The sequence below is a fragment of the Oncorhynchus keta genome, chromosome 23 (genome assembly GCF_023373465.1).
Source record: "Oncorhynchus keta strain PuntledgeMale-10-30-2019 chromosome 23, Oket_V2, whole genome shotgun sequence".
Classification (NCBI taxonomy): domain Eukaryota; kingdom Metazoa; phylum Chordata; class Actinopteri; order Salmoniformes; family Salmonidae; genus Oncorhynchus; species Oncorhynchus keta.
In genome coordinates this window covers 10673052-10689907 of record NC_068443.1, presented here as the reverse complement: position 1 = coordinate 10689907, position 16856 = coordinate 10673052, and the positions used below count along the sequence as shown (strand labels likewise).

The following is a 16856-nucleotide window of genomic DNA, read 5'->3' as shown; positions in this document are numbered from 1 at the left end:
AACTTTACACCGTCCCCTCACCCATACCCGGGCGCGAACCAGGGACCCTCTGCACACATCAACAACTGACACCCACGAAGCATCGTTACCCATCGCTCCACAAAAGCCGCAGGGGGAACCACTACTTCAACCACTACTTCAAGGTCTCAGAGCAAGTGACGTCACCGATTGAAACACCACTAGCGCGCACCGCTAACTAGCTAGCCATTTCACATCCGTTACATTGGCACCCTGTTTCATTTGGGGGTTTTACTATAGTATGTTTGTGTGCACAAAAGCAAATGTTGATCAGCAAAAAATATACAAAGAGAAATAATTAAGTTGATATTAGCTGACCAACATGCATCAATATTTATGCATATTTCATTTTTCTTTTTCTTTTGTAAACTGGCGACCATTTCACTCGCTATACTTCTGCAATAGTCTTCATCTGCTGCTAAATAAAATGTGTTGCATTCATACCACTGAATAAACAGAAAGGCTATTTAATACCAAATCCAGTCAGCTGATGTTCTGAAAGAGCTGCAAAATCTGGACCCCTACAAATCAGCCGGGCAAGACAATCTGGACCCTTTCTTTATAAAAAATGATCTGCCGAAATTGTTGCAACCCCTATTACTATCCTGTTCAACCTCCCTTTTGTGTCGTCTGAGATTCCCAAAGATTGGAAAGCAGCTGCTGTCATCCCCCTCTTCAAAGGGGGGGACACTCTTGACCCAAACTGCTATAGACCTATATCTATCCTACCCTGCCTTTCTAAGGTCTTCAAAAGCCAAGTCAACAAACAGATTACCGACCATTTCGAATCCCATCGTACCTTCTCCGCTGTGCAATCTGGTTTCAGAGCTGGTCATGGGTGCACCTCACCCACACTCAAGGTCCTAAACGATATCTTAACCGCCATCGATAAGAAACAATACTGTGCAGCCGTATTCATTGACATGGCCAAGGCTTTCGACTCTGTCAAATCGGAGGGCCTGTTGTCCGGGCCTCTGGCAGTCTCTATGGGAGTGCCACAGGGTTCAATTCTCGTGCCGACTCTCTTCTCTGTATACATCAATGATGTCGCTCTTGCTGCTGGTGATTCTCTGATCCACCTCTACGCAGATGACACCATTCTGTATACTTCTGGCCCTTCTTTGGACACTGTGTTAACAACCCTCCAGGCAAGCTTCAATGCCATACAACTCTCCTTCCGTGGCCTCCAATTGCTCTTAAATACAAGTAAAACTAAATGCATGCACTTCAACCGATCGCTGCATCACTACTCTGGACGGTTCTGACTTAGAATACGTGGACAACTACAAATACCTAGGTGTCTGGTTAGACTGTAAACTCTCCTTCCAGACTCACATCAAACATCTCCAATCCAAAGTTAAATCTAGAATTGGCGTCCTATTTCGCAACAAAGCCTCCTTCACTCATGCTGTCAAACATACCCTCCTAAAACTGACCATCCTACCGATCCTCGACTTCGGCGATGTCATTTACAAAATAGCCTCCAATACCCTACTCAATAAATTGGATGCAGTCTATCACAGTGCCATCCGTTTTGTCACCAAAGCCCCATATACTACCCACCACTGCGACCTGTATGCTCTCGTTGGCTGGCCCTCGCTTCATACTCGTCGCCAAACCCACTGGCTCCAGGTCATCTACAAGACCCTGCTAGGTAAAGTACCCTCTTATCTCAGCTCACTGGTCACCACTATCTGAGCAGATAACCCATCGCTACAGCTGTACATAGTCCATCTGTAAATAGCCCACCCAATTGACCTACCTCATCCCCATACTGCTTTTATTTATTTACTTTTCTGCTCTTTTGCACACCAGTATCTCTACCTGCACTTCACCATCTGATCATTTATCACTCCAGTGTTAATCTGCTAAATTGTAATTATTTGCCTACCTCCTCGTGCCTTTTGCACACAATGTATATAGACTTTTTTCCCCCTGTGTTATTGACTTGTTTGTTTACTCTGTGTTGTCTGTTCACACTGCTTTGCTTTATCTTGGCCAGGTCGCAATTGTAAATGAGAACTCGTTCTCTACTTGCCTACCTGGGTGAAATAAAGGTGAAATAAAGGTGAAATAAATCAAATAAAACATTTAAATGAGCCTGTTTGATCCCAGGGTCAAGTGAAAGATGAGAAAAACTACAGGAGAGAATGACAGGAGATTTCCGTGGAGGAGTGCGAGCCTTGTGCCTAAGTCCTGACAACACCGGTCTTACCCCCATCATAGTCCAGGAAGCCCCTGTCGTTCGCTCACACAATTGTTCAGCATTGAACCCTCCACACACACACACACACACACACGAGTGCTGCTCTGCTGCGCATACATAAACAGGGACCCTACAGTGACTGACAACAGACCACTAGCAACAGCGCCCCCCTAAGCCTCCGCATGGTCACTGCAACTACAGTACAACACTTCAAACCAGGGAAACAATTATATCATCAAGGTTGGCTTTGGAATCCTCTGCACTGGGTTAATAATATTCCTCCAGGGCTCTATCAAACCGTTTTGTGAGGGATATTCCATCAAAATAATGCAACCATGATTAAACACCTTTGTCAACATCAACTAACTGTTACATTCTATAATATTCCACAAGGAACCACTTTAACTACTGGGACGAATACAATATCTGCAATGTAGTGGCAAAACAAGTGCTTGGGTAATGTTTGAAGGATAGCTAACAACAGTAATATATACTCTAGCCATGCTGTTTATGACTTACATTCCAATAACGGGCAGCGTGGCTATCATTTTGCAATCTGAATGCAAATGTGAAAGTATCCAGATGTGTGCTGAACAGCAAATGTTTGTAGCTCAAATTAATGTATATTAAGCATGCATATCAAGCACTGAATAGGTACAAAACCTAGGTACAAAAATCTCTACAAATGACTTTCAACCGCTTCTGTATAATGATGTAATCAGGGGCTGAAGAATTTGCAAGGGACGGGATTATAATATTATGACGATACTGAACATGGACATGTTCAAACGTTGTCTTACAGCGCCATCTTGTGGTCTGTCGCGTTATAAAGCCCTGTTCCCCTCTTTCCAAATAAATTACTAAATGATGAGACAAATATTCCATTGATGCAGTAAGGTCTTCACGAATGTAATTTTCACAATGTCCAATATTTCTTCAGAAATAAAGACAAGTAGGCAAGTAAGGTCAGAACACATACCAAGCACAAGGATGGCATCGTCCTTCATGACGTGACGCTGAAGTAGATGCTGGAACTTGGAGAAGTCTCCGAACCATTCAAACGACTTCTCTGTCTTGTACCTCTCATCCCAGTAGTCCACGTCTTTATACCTGGAGTTACGGTCGGGTAGATACTCCATCCCCACGCTGTCCCTCACTGTACAAGGAATGCAATGATAGCTATACACAATGTATAAGAGATTAAAACAGAATTGATGCTTTTCTGTATACAAATGGAACATACATTATTTTGTCAGTCACCCTTGTGTTGTGAATAGCATTGCTGAGTTGATTATAGATCAATGTAATTAACTAGACTGTTGACAGTGTTATGTTATGATGACTGCCACAGGTTGTGTCTGTGCTCGTCTAAACCAACGACTATACCACAACGTGTTTACATACAGTACTGTCTATGATCATCGCTGTGTAGCCATAACCATCTATCTATCTAGCTACATTTTACGCTGAATGCCCATGTGACATTGTAAACTCTTGTTCGCTTACGTCAGTCAGTTATGTCCTCACTTCATGCAGTTTTCATGAAAATAATTTGAAATGAAAGGAAAGGAACATAGGCTAGCTGTTCATTGGAGCGTTATCCATATTCCACGTGTTGCTCGCAGGAAACCTTCCGTCATACACTCCGCGCAAAGCATCCTGGGGGACAATGATATCCCATCTGATCACATCTGAGGAACCGACGTTACAGTGTAGCAGGATCAGCTGTATCTGCAAATACACCCGGTAAAAGTCTGCGACATTGCCTACTACTGTTGTGACAATGTCTTCACTTTCATTCATTTCCGTCCGTTTGCAATCACATGACATTAACTGTGCAGTTTTCATGTGTGTAAAACGAGGAAGAAATTGTTAGGCTACATTGTGACAGATTGGCCCAGTTCGTGTGTGATGATTTAATGTAAAATCCAATGGCACCGGGCGATGCAAAACGAACTCCATTGAACAGCTCTTCGTCTAATCTGCACGGTAGACTAATATTTTGGACAGAAAAACACGTATTTAGTAGGCGCTATAATAACCATGAAGACTATTAATAAGCAATGTTTTTGTGGTGTCATATTACTCTAATTTTGGTCTGAAACATATCAGTGGTTTCCTTTCAATTGTTGTGTAAATAAGTAAACACGTTTTAACTTTTACATGTGCATTTCTAACACCACGCCTACTTCCTGGAGATGTTAATAGTTCACCCATTCAGGTCATGGAATGAACAGATCTCTCCCTGTGTCTGAGTTGAGCCCTAGTTTTCCTTCCTTTTCACTCGACCCTTTATGGAGAAATTTCTTGGGCGCCATTCCTTATTTTCAGCCCGCAGACAGAGCAACATAAACCGTAAACAACACGACGATTTTAGAGGTAGGGTTTGAGAGGGGTTTAAACTTCAGCATGATACTTTCCAAGCGTGGTACTTAATGATACCTTCATGTATCAACTGTATACAAGCGTGATACTTAATGATACCTTAATAATGTATCAACTGTATACGTTCTGTACAGTGTTCTTATCTGCTTGTCAACTGTTGGCATAAAAATACTAGTTGCACAATTTGTCTCTACTGAATGGCTTTAATATAACTGGTAAGAATGTCTTCAAAGTCATTTGCATGATGCATAAAATGAGAGAAAGAGATTGTTCTTGCTCTAAACAGTATAGTTTCTACTGCATCTACAAGTATTAAGTCAATACTTAAGTAGTGTTTTTTTCTTCCTTTGCAGATGAGAGTCATTGGGAAAGTGTCCTTTCAACTGAAGGCACTCTGTATATTCCCAAGTAACTTTAAATGTCACATCCATGGACATAGGGTATCTCCTCCTCAAAACTTTACTGGCTATGAGAGTATCAAACAACAATACAGCCCCCAGATACCAGAGTACTTCAACTTTGCAGAAGATGTGCTTGATGTGTGGGCAGAGAAAGAAAAGGTAGAGTATACCTTGTTTATCTAACCTTCGACTTTCATTTCCAGTGCTTGACTTGGATGAAATAGCTTTCAGTACTCGTTTTGGGTGCCAGTACTGTTTATATTTAGGTGCAGGAGCTCCACAATACATTGAGCTAGTATTCTATAAGAGGAACAGGAGCTCAAGCAGAAGAACATTTGAGCTGCCGGTACTCCACTCAGGTGAGCTCCTCCCCAAGTCAAGCACTGTCCGTTGCATATATTATCATGGGGGAATGAAAAAATGGTAACACTTGACTTGAACCCTCTGACTGTGACATAGTTGTTATAACTGTTATGTCAGTGTTATGACATCACCATCATTATGACCGCCTTTAGGTAGCAGGATAGTTGACATATCATTCATATTGGCAGAGGGATATGTTCTACGTTAAACTTTACGGTTTCAGATGAACTCAAATGTAAATGTGAAATCACCATGGTTTATTTCAGAAAGGAGAGAAAGGATCTAACCCTGCCTTCTGGTGGGTGAATGACAGAAAGCAGGAGGTGAGGTGGAGTTTTGAGGAGATGGGCTTCCATTCCAGAAGACTGGCCAATGTTCTGTCAGGTGCCTGTGGTCTCAACCAGCAGGACCGGGTGTTTCTGGTACTACCCAGGGTTCCAGAGTGGTGGCTCGTCAATGTGGCCTGTCTCAGAACCGGTGAGCTAGAAAATATCTAATCCAGAAATCCAAGACTTCATAATAGATTGAATCAAAATTGCATTGTTCTAGACCAGTGATATTGAAACTTTTTCAGCGGGGACCACATTTTTTTCCCCAGAATTTCTGGGGACCCAATTTTTGTCACTAGAAAATCTGGTGATTCACATTTTTATTTGGCGTACCCCCGGCAGCTTTGCCTTTGGGAATACCTGCTCTAAGAGAACCAATACGTACATATATTTACTTACTTAGTACAATTTTATTTGTCAAATGATATTTTTCAATAACATTTGTATTTTGTTCCCATAAAATAATCTGTCCTCTTCATTTTTGGATCCCCCCCAAAATCAAACTATTTTTTATTTGTCGACCCCACTGAAATCCCCCGTCGACCCTGACTTTGAATACCACTAGTCCAGACATAATGCTATCAGATAGCATATGTTTAGTTCAATAAATATGTTTGGGGCAATACAATTGAAATAGTTTTTGAGACAAGCTGCTTAATTAATTTAAAAAATCAATATAAATGTGATGCCTAGGGCCGGGTGTACTATCTGATCTCCTGACCTGAACAGGAAAAATGTACAACTTTATTTATTCTAGTGCCTTGTCATTAGCTATGACTAGGGCCACAAGATTTCCCTTCAGGAAAATCTCCTATCCCTGGTGAAGTCCCATGTCCTTCACAGGAACAGTACTGCTACCAGGTACCTCTCAGCTGACAGCCAGGGACATCCTCCACCGGCTGCAGACCTCCGGGGCCCGCTGTGTCATCACAGACGAGTCCCTGGCCCCGCTGCTCGATGCCGTGGCCTCTCAGTGCTCCAGCCTGCAGCACAAAATACTGGTGTCCCCCACCAAGAGAGAGGGCTGGAAGAACTTTGGAGATCTGGTGAGGTAAAGATAACTTAGGTCAGCAAAAATTCCAAAAACACTTGTCATAGAAAGGATCATACATTGATATATTTCTTAATTCCATTATTTTACTATGTTTTTTGCCTCACCCGCAATAACATCTCTTCAATATGTGTATGTGACCAATTTGATTTGGATGGGATCATAATGGCTCCAGTTCACTGTGTCGGATCTATTGGTTTGGTCTGGATGGGATCATAATGGCTCCAGTTCACTGTGTCTGATCTATTGGTTTGGTCTGGATGGGATCATAATGGCCCCAGTTAACTGTGTCTGATCTATTGGTTTGGTCTGGATGGGATCATAATGGCCCCAGTTCACTGTGTCTGATCTATTGGTTTGGTCTGAATGGGATCATAATGGCTCCGTTCACTGTGTCTGATCTATTGGTTTGGTCTGGATGGGATCATAATGGCTCCAGTTCACTGTGTCTGATCTATTGGTTTGGTCTGGATGGGATCATAATGGCTCCAGTTCACTGTGTCTGATCTATCTACATCTTGCTTGTTACTTTCAGCATCTCTGTACTGACCAAACTCTCTCTATAGGAATGCGTCCAGCGACCATGAGTGTGTGAAGACTCGCAGTGATGACCCTATGACCATCTTCTTCACCAGTGGGACCACAGGGTCACCTAAGATGACCCAACACAGCCACAGCAGCTATGGGATAGGCCTCACTGTCAACGGAAGGTAGGTCCGACAACATTCATCTCAGTTAACATGTTTACATAGTCTGTCCACGAGAGATTACTTCAACATAATCATAACCACAACACAACCATAATCATAACCACAAACACAACACAACCATAACCATGCCACAACCATAACACAACCATAACATAACCATAACCACGCCACAACCATAACATAACATAATCACAACCATAACATAACCACACCATAACATAACATAATCACGACCATAACATAACCATAACCACGCCACAACCATAACATAATCACAACCACGCCACAACCATAACATAATCACAACCATAACATAATCACAACCATAACATAATCACAACCACGCTACAACCATAACATAATCACAACCATAACATAATCACAACCACGCTACAACCATAACATAATCACAACCATAACATAACCATAACCACGCCACAACCATAACATAATCACAACCATAACTTAATCACAACCACGCTACAACCATAACATAATCACAATCATAACATAACCATAACCACGCTACAACCATAACATAATCACAACCACGCCACAACCATAACATAACCACAACCATAACATAACCACGCCACAACCATAACATAACCACAACCATAACATAACCACGCCACAACCATAACATAATCACAACCATAACATAATCACAACCATAACATAACCATAACCATGCCGCAACCATAACATAATCACAACCATAACATAACCATAACATTAATCACAACCATAACCATAACCACGCCACAACCATAACATAATCACAACCATAACATAACCACGCCACAACCATAACATAATCACAACCATAACATAATCACAACCATAACATAATCACAACCATAACATAACCACGCCACAACCATAACATGGGTTGAACTTAGATTGCACTGACTAATTGCTGTTGTGAAAGCAGCAGCTACTCTTCCTGGGGTCACACAAAACATGAAGCATGACATAATACCCATTGAACTGAACCCTAATTGGGGTTTATCTCTGTCCTACTCCCTCCCTCCTGGCTGTGTGGAGGTACTGGTTGGACCTGACGGAGAGGGATGTCTTGTGGAACACATCTGATACAGGCTGGGCCAAGTCTGCCTGGAGCAGTGTCTATGCCCCCTGGATCCAGGGAGCCTGTGTCTTTATCCACCATATGCCCCGCTTCGACAGTCACACTGTACTGGAGGTGTGTGTGTGTGTGTGTGTGTGTGTGTGTGTGTGTGTGTGTGTGTGTGTGTGTGTGTGTGTGTGTGTGTGTGTGTGTGTGTGTGTGTGTGTGTGTGTGTGTGTGGTCTGTGATGTCAGTCTGTGTTCATACACCATATGGTCTGAAAACAACACCTATTCCCTTACATCTTTGATGTCAGCACATCTGAGGGAAGTGGATTGCTTCAGATCTGCAGGCACTGCATTTGACCACTAGAGGGCCCTGCATGTCCATTCTCACTATATAGAACCCCTCTCTGTGTCTTCCACTGCATTTGACCACTAGAGGGCCCTGCATGTCCATTCTCACTCCATAGAACCCCTCTCTGTGTCTTCCACTGCATTTGACCACTAGAGGGCCCTGCATGTCCATTCTCACTCCATAGAACCCCTCTCTGTGTCTTCCACTGCATTTGACCACTAGAGGGCCCTGCATGTCCATTCTCACTCCATAGAACCCCTCTCTGTGTCTTCCACTGCATTTGACCACTAGAGGGCCCTGCATGTCCATTCTCACTCCATAGAACCCCTCTCTGTGTCTTCCACTGCATTTGACCACTAGAGGGCCCTGCATGTCCATTCTCACTCCATAGAACCCCTCTCTGTGTCTTCCACTGCATTTGACCACTAGAGGGCCCTGCATGTCCATTCTCACTCCATAGAACCCCTCTCTGTGTCTTCCACTGCATTTGAACCACTGCATTTGACCACTAGGGCCCTGCATGTCCATTCTCACTCCATAGAACCCCTCTCTGTGCCTTCCACTGCATTTGACCACTAGATTCTCACTCCATAGGGCTTCCTGCATTTGTCCATTCCATTCTCACTCCATAGAACCCCTCTCTGTGCCTTCCACTGCATTTGACCCTGCATGTCCATTCTCACTCCATAGAACCCCTCTCTGTGTCTTCCACTGCATTTGACCACTAGAGGGCCCTGCATGTCCATTCTCACTCCATAGAACCCCTCTCTGTGCCTTCCACTGCATTTGACCACTAGAGGGCCCTGCATGTCCATTCTCACTCCATAGAACCCCTCTCTGTGCCTTCCACTGCATTTGACCACTAGAGGGCCCTGCATGTCCATTCTCACTCCATAGAACCCCTCTCTGTGCCTTCCACTGCATTTGACCACTAGAGGGCCCTGCATGTCCATTCTCACTCCATAGAACCCCTCTCTGTGTTCTTCCACTGCATTTGACCCCTCTCTGTGCCTTCCACTGCATTTGACCACTAGAGGGCCCTGCATGTCCATTCTCACTCCATAGAACCCCTCTCTGTGCCTTCCACTGCATTTGACCACTAGAGGGCCCTGCATGTCCATTCTCACTCCATAGAACCCCTCTCTGTGTCTTCCACTGCAGGTGTGTCGTGGCTAGGTTGAATGTAGTGGGGAAATGTTGTTATTTCATGTCATTACAGATATTGATATTTCATGTGTTTTTCTTTGAAGACTCTCTCCAGCTACCCCATATCCACATTCTGCACGGCTCCGACTGCTTATCGAATGCTAGTGCAAGAGGACATGTCCAGGTATTTGCTTACACACTAATTAAATAATGTATCCTTTTTAGATTACAACCAAATCGTTATTGACATCTGAGACATCTCTTTTTTTTGTCAGTTATAATTTCAGCAACTTGCAGCATTGTTTGTGTGCTGGTGAACCCATCAACCCAGAGGTGATGGAGAAGTGGAGGAGTGCCACTGGACTGGACATCTACGAAGGATATGGACAAACTGAAACTGTGAGTTAAGCTAGTTAGAGGTGATAAAAGGTTGCACCGAGAATGGGGTCTTAGCTTCTCTGTCATTTCACTTCCAGGTACTGATAGCTGGTACTTTTAAGGGCATGAAGATCAAAGCCGGGGCTTTTGGGAAGGCTTCACCAGAGTATGATGTGCAGGTATATGCAGTCAACGGACAACAGTGTAATGTGTGCTTAACCATCAACATGAATCAATGTGTAATCAATAAAGTTTCCACGTTTTGATACAAACTGCGGACATTGGCAGCATTTGTGTTCCTATCTCAGGTCGTAGATGAAGCCGGTAACGTCGTGCCCAGAGGAGTGGAGGGGAACCTTGGTATCAGAGTGAAACCACACAAGCCCTTTTCCCTGTTTACTGAATACACAGTATGTACGACCACTTCAATGCAAGTCAACTAGCCACCTGGTCTCCCTGTCTGTTTTCTTCCAATAGCAATTGATGAAATATCCACATCATTGATTTTTATTTTATTTAACCTTTATTTAACCAGGCAAGTCAGTTAAGAACAAATTCTTCTTTACAATGACGGCCTGCACCGGAAGACGCTGGGCCAGTTGTACACCGCCCTGTGGGACTCCCAATCACAGCTGGTTGTGATACAGCCTGGATTGATTGATTGACTGACTGACTAGTCCTTCAATTTTGATATTGATTTGAACCTTCTGAAATACATTGAGACTTGGTTTGTTTTCTTGCATCTTAATATTGTAATATTTGTATCCACATCTATGCAGAGTGACCCTGATCGAACAGCAGAATGCTATGTTGGGGACTTCTACCTGACTGGAGACAGGGGTGTCATGGATGAGGACGACTACTTGTGGTTCGTGGGTCGAGCTGATGACGTCATCCTGTCAGCTGGGTAACACTATGGTCGACTTCCTGCCCGACTAGATTTGCAGGCCTTGCATTGCATCAACCAATGGTTGCGTGCCACATCATCGACTGTGCAGTTGGGAATTAGATTGCTATGTCATTATACTGCATTCGTAACCAAGTGAGAGGTGGGAATTTATCAGTTGTAAATACCAGTTGGATGCGTTCACGTGCTTTGAACTTGTTGAGAAACCCTGATTGGCTAATGGCCAAATAGCTGATTAAACACTCAAATAAAAATACAGCTATCATGCTTGTAAACAACTTATGGTGTTCAAAAACTACATTAATACATTGTTTTTATAAATAATGTTTTGTTGCATTTAACTGCCGAAAATGTTGTTATCGAGGTAATTTCCTTAGTAGGTGAGGTCAGCGGTCACTATGTGGGAGCTCAGGATGATAGTTTCCAACTGGTTTCCCAGTTTTATGTGTAAATTCCCACTTTCCTACGAATGCAGCATTAGCTGACATGTTAAATACCTATCTAGGCGTTGTAAGATCTGCCATGTCTCAGCAATGTAGTCGGGCAGGAACTCAACCTATATCTATACCTATACCTATATCTATACCTATATCTATATCTATACCTATACCTATATCTATACCTATATCTATACCTATATCTATACCTATATCTATACCTATACCTATATCTATACCTATACCTATATCTATACCTATATCTATACCTATATCTATATCTATATCTATATCTATACCTATACCTATATCTATACCTATATCTATATCTATACCTATATCTATATCTATATCTATATCTATACCTATACCTATATCTATACCTATACCTATATCTATACCTATACCTATATCTATACCTATATCTATACCTATATCTATATCTATATCTATATGTATACCTATATGTATACCTATACCTATATCTATACCTATATCTATACCTATATCTATACCTATATCTATACCTATATCTATACCTATATCTATACCTATATCTATATCTATACCTATATCTATACCTATGGGGCACAAATGTCAATTTAAAGTTCTTCTCAGTCGATGAATAAGCTCAATCTGAGTCTGGAAAACGTAACAAAAATGTTTAGTTGACTATCCCCCTATTCGCCCGGGACAAGTATTACTAGAGAACGCTGGTTATGTAATTATTACTCCAGAATGTCCGTTATTCCGAAGGACGATTCAGACAGGATTAGTTTTTTTCCAAACTGCCCCCTGTAATTATGACTTGTTTTCAATAAATGGACAGTTATAACGGAAGCCTGGAGGTTTTTATTCTAGGTGTGAAGATATTGCAACATGTCCAGGTGATACCGGCACACTGATAACGCCAGCTTGGTTCCCAAGTTTCTAAACCAAACCAGCTTTGATGTAGTGTCGCCATAATATTTAAATTGAGGGAGTGTCATCATAATCATTAGAATATATCAGCAATCTGTAGTACGTCCTAAATGCCCCCCAGCCTTCAGATGTGAGCTAAACAGTGCACGTGCACCTGAGATGTGTTTTAAGGCTATGGATGAGAAAGTTAACTTATCGTTTCCAGATGTTTAGGTCAGTTCTATGCTGCTTTGCGATCTATTAACAGCAACTTTTGCTTCAAATAGGCCCAATATTTTTTTACAGATGCATTTGACAATATTCAATTCATAATCACCAAATATATAAACAAAAGCATTCACTGTGAAAGTTGATGATACATGTAGGCCATTTATATATCACTTATGCGCAGCACTTAGTTCAATTTATCCAATCAGTTATTGTTTTCTTGCTCAAACCGTGAGCGAGCAACACCTGTCAAACTCAGACATTTCTCTCAAAACACAGGGATGTCGATTCGCACAGGACGAGCGTTATCCAAGGACCTTGGAGTTCGCCAAAAAACAGTAGGTTACTCTGGCTGGGATTGTTACTCTCCTGCCATGTAGAAATGACTGGCAGATTCGGACAGGACTAAAATTACAGATGTGGTGTTTTGTGCTCGTGCACATCATTACATTACACGATCTCCCCTAGTAAAACTAATCCTGTCTGAATAGGACTAAAGTCTGGGTTTGAATAGGACTAAAGTCTGGGTTTGTATAGGACTAAAGTCTGGGTTTGAATAGGACTAAAGTCTGGGTTTGAATAGGACTAAAGTCTGGGTTTGTATAGGTACCGTATTCGTAGTGAAACTAATCCTGCCTGAATAGGACTAAAGTCTGGGTTTGAATAGGACTAAAGTCTGGGTTTGAATAGGACTAAAGTCTGGGTTTGTATAGGTACCGTATTCGTAGTAAAACTAATCCTGTCTGAATAGGACTAAAGTCTGGGTTTGAATAGGACTAAAGTCTGGGTTTGTATAGGTACCGTATTCGTAGTAAAACTAATCCTGTCTGAATAGGGCTAAAGTCTGGGTTGGTTATTTAGGTACCGTATTCGTAGTAAAACTAATCCTGTCTGAATAGGGCTAAAGTCTGGGTTGGTTATTTAGGTACCGTATTCGTAGTGAAACTAATCCTGTCTGAAAAGGACTAAAGTCTGGGTTTGAATAGGACTAAAGTCTGGGTTTGAATAGGACTAAAGTCTGGGTTTGTATAGGTACCGTATTCGTAGTAAAACTAATCCTGTCTGAATAGGACTAAAGTCTGGGTTTGAATAGGACTAAAGTCTGGGTTTGAATAGGACTAAAGTCTGGGTTTGAATAGGACAAAAATCTGGGTTTGTATAGGTACCGTATTCGTAGTGAAACTAATCCTGCCTGAATAGGACTAAAGTCTGGGTTTGAATAGGACTAAAGTCTGGGTTTGAATAGGACTAAAGTCTGGGTTTGAATAGGACTAAAGTCTGGGTTTGAATAGGACTAAAGTCTGGGTTTGTATAGGTACCGTATTCGTAGTAAAACTAATCCTGTCTGAATAGGACTAAAGTCTGGGTTTGTATAGGTACCGTATTCGTAGTAAAACTAATCCTGTCTGAATAGGGCTAAAGTCTGGGTTGGTTATTTAGGTACCGTATTCGTAGTAAAACTAATCCTGTCTGAATAGGGCTAAAGTCTGGGTTGGTTATTTAGGTACCGTATTCGTAGTAAAACTAATCCTGTCTGAATAGGGCTAAAGTCTGGGTTGGTTATTTAGGTACCGTATTCGTAGTGAAACTAATCCTGTCTGAAAAGGACTAAAGTCTGGGTTTGAATAGGACTAAAGTCTGGGTTTGTATAGGTACCGTATTCGTAGTAAAACTAATCCTGTCTGAATAGGACTAAAGTCTGGGTTTGAATAGGACAAAAATCTGGGTTTGTATAGGTACCGTATTCGTAGTAAAACTAATCCTGCCTGAATAGGACTAAAGTCTGGGTTTGAATAGGACTAAAGTCTGGGTTTGTATAGGTACCGTATTCGTAGTAAAACTAATCCTGTCTGAATAGGACTAAAGTCTGGGTTTGAATAGGACAAAAATCTGGGTTTGTATAGGTACCGTATTCGTAGTAAAACTAATCCTGCCTGAATAGGACTAAAGTCTGGGTTTGAATAGGACTAAAGTCTGGGTTTGAATAGGACTAAAGTCTGGGTTTGTATAGGTACCGTATTCGTAGTAAAACTAATCCTGTCTGAATAGGACTAAAGTCTGGGTTTGAATAGGACAAAAATCTGGGTTTGAATAGGACAAAAATCTGGGTTTGAATAGGACTAAAGTCTGGGTTTGAATAGGACTAAAGTCTGGGTTTGTATAGGTACCGTTTTCGTAGTAAAACTAATCCTGTCTGAATAGGACTAAAGTCTGGGTTTGAATAGGACTAAAGTCTGGGTTTGTATAGGTACCGTATTCGTAGTAAAACTAATCCTGTCTGAATAGGACTAAAGTCTGGGTTTGTATAGGTACCGTATTCGTAGTAAAACTAATCCTGTCTGAATTTGTTTGTATAGGTACCGTATTGGTCCATTTGAGGTGGAGAACGCTTTGATTGAACACCAGGCTGTGGCTGAGTCAGCCGTGGTCAGCAGCCCTGACCCTATCAGAGGAGAGGTACAGTATGGATGAATCAATCAAATCCATTAAAGTAATAGGTCATCCTCACCCAGAATCAAAGCATTCAGGTGATTTCAGAGCTAGGGACTATCTTGTTGGTTAGATCTCTATAAATGAACCTATATTGGCTTCAATCCCAAAATCATTCATAGCGACTGCACTATAATTGGTCTCCCGAGTGGCGCAGCGGTCATTCCAGGCTGTATCACAACTGGCCGTGATCGGGAGTCCCACAGGGCGGCGCACAATTGGGCCAGCGTCGTCCGGTTTAGGGGAGGCCGTCGTTGTAAATAAGAATTTGTTCTTCACTGACTTGCCAAGTTAAATAAAGGTTAAATAAAGGTTACATAAAGGTTACATAAAGGTTACATAAAACAACCCAGTTAATATGCCCTCCATCTGTGGTCCTTCTGTAGCTCAGTTGGTAGAGCATGGCGCTTGTAACGCCAGGGTAGTGGGTTCGATCCCCGGGACCACCCATACGTAGAATGTATGCACACATGACTGTAAGTCGCTTTGGATAAAAGCGTCTGCTAAATGGCATATATTATATTATATTATTATCTTCCCAGGTTGTGAAGGCATTTGTTGTTCTAACAGCAGAGTACAAATCTCAAGACCAAGATCAACTTAAGAAAGAATTACAGACGTATGTGAAGAAAGTTACTGCACCGTACAAGTATCCACGCAAGGTAATTGTTATTCTTTTGTAAAGCTATTTATTGTTGAAAAAAAAGCTTGATCAATATCTATTAGAAGGCAAAAAAATAAGGTAATTCGACTTTTCTCGTCTTCACAGGTAGAGTTTGTGGAACAGCTACCAAAGACAGTTAGTGGTAAAATCAGGAGAGTGGAGCTCAGGAATAAAGAATGGGGAAGATCCTGAATGGGTTTGAGGATCATCTGTTTATCTTCTTATTGGAACACTGAACAGAATGTAGTCTGTTTCTTTCTTTTCCTACTAGCACCGACTTTGCTGATAACTACTTAATTGAGGAAAAATGTCCTTACTGTGACGGTGATATGTGGTTGTCCCACCTAGCTATCTTAAGATGAATGCACTAACTGTAAGTTGCTCTGGATAAGAGCGACTGTTAAATGACTGAATGGCACATGTCATTTTCTATTTGTCTCCGTCATTGCATGAATAGCTACTTCACACTGGTATGAATGAAAGAAACCTGCCAATAAACTTTTGATTCAGTATATTACAGCACTGTGTGTGTGTGTGTGTGTGTGTGTGTGTGTGTGTGCGCGTGCGTGCGTGCGTGTACGTGTGTGTGTGTGCGTGCGTGTACGTGTGTGTGCGTGTGCGTGTGTGTGTGTACGTGTGTGTGTGTGTACACGTGTATGTGTTATTCCGTGAACAGCAGCAGTGATTTACTAGACAAATTAAGGCCCAAAGCAAAGTGATAATATTGAGAAGATCAACATCTATTTCTGTACAAACCTGTTTTGATTATCCCATGATCCTCGGAGGTCTTCTACTGAAGATTCTAGTTCACTGCATG

The 16856-nt window shown here is 41.9% G+C and overlaps 2 protein-coding genes and 1 long non-coding RNA gene across 14 annotated transcripts in view; 2 read left to right on the top strand and 1 right to left on the bottom strand.

The window, feature by feature from the left end:
- Window positions 1–3879, bottom strand: part of ece2a (endothelin converting enzyme 2a) — a 259489-nt gene extending 255610 nt beyond the window's left edge. For 9 of the 10 annotated variants that reach the window (XM_052476322.1, XM_052476330.1, XM_052476327.1 and 6 more), the window contains exons 1-2: window positions 3731–3879; window positions 3204–3380 (exon numbers count right to left, since the gene is read on the bottom strand). In XM_052476322.1, the coding sequence (XP_052332282.1) occupies window positions 3204–3363 (160 nt within the window). In that variant the 5' untranslated portion in view covers window positions 3364–3380; window positions 3731–3879. Of the gene's footprint in view, window positions 1–3203; window positions 3404–3730 lie in introns of all 10 variants that reach the window. The other variant, XM_052476321.1, reaches the window with a different exon arrangement.
- Window positions 3845–16558, top strand: acsm3 (acyl-CoA synthetase medium chain family member 3). Of its 3 annotated transcripts, none has more exons than XM_052476319.1 (14): window positions 3845–3970; window positions 4963–5169; window positions 5640–5850; window positions 6546–6753; window positions 7320–7463; window positions 8511–8667; window positions 10140–10219; window positions 10311–10434; window positions 10512–10592; window positions 10722–10823; window positions 11193–11320; window positions 15243–15342; window positions 15918–16037; window positions 16145–16558. In XM_052476319.1, the coding sequence occupies exons 2-14, from the start codon at window positions 4963–4965 to the stop codon at window positions 16229–16231; spliced, it is 1749 nt and encodes a 582-aa protein (XP_052332279.1). In that variant the 5' UTR covers window positions 3845–3970; the 3' UTR covers window positions 16232–16558. The 3 variants fall into 3 exon arrangements, with proteins under 3 accessions (XP_052332279.1, XP_052332280.1, XP_052332278.1); XM_052476318.1 differs by lacking the exon at window positions 3845–3970 and adding an exon at window positions 4165–4603; XM_052476320.1 differs by lacking the exons at window positions 3845–3970; window positions 11193–11320; window positions 15243–15342; window positions 15918–16037; window positions 16145–16558 and adding exons at window positions 4118–4603; window positions 10949–11186.
- LOC127910966 (uncharacterized) lies at window positions 13507–15234 on the top strand. The gene is made up of 3 exons (XR_008077023.1): window positions 13507–13810; window positions 13918–14789; window positions 14828–15234. It is a non-coding gene; the product is annotated as an uncharacterized LOC127910966 (long non-coding RNA).
- Window positions 16559–16856: the final 298 nt, after the last annotated feature.

Excerpts from the sequence above, each read along its gene's own strand:
- acsm3 (XM_052476319.1), top strand. The coding sequence starts at position 4,963 with ATGAGAGTCATTGGGAAAGTGTCCTTTCAACTGAAGGCACTCTGTATA. Across the intron at positions 10,593-10,721 it reads CACCAGAGTATGATGTGCAG|GTCGTAGATGAAGCCGGTAA; the intron begins GTATATGCAGTC and ends TTCCTATCTCAG. Across the intron at positions 15,343-15,917 it reads CTGACCCTATCAGAGGAGAG|GTTGTGAAGGCATTTGTTGT; the intron begins GTACAGTATGGA and ends TTATCTTCCCAG.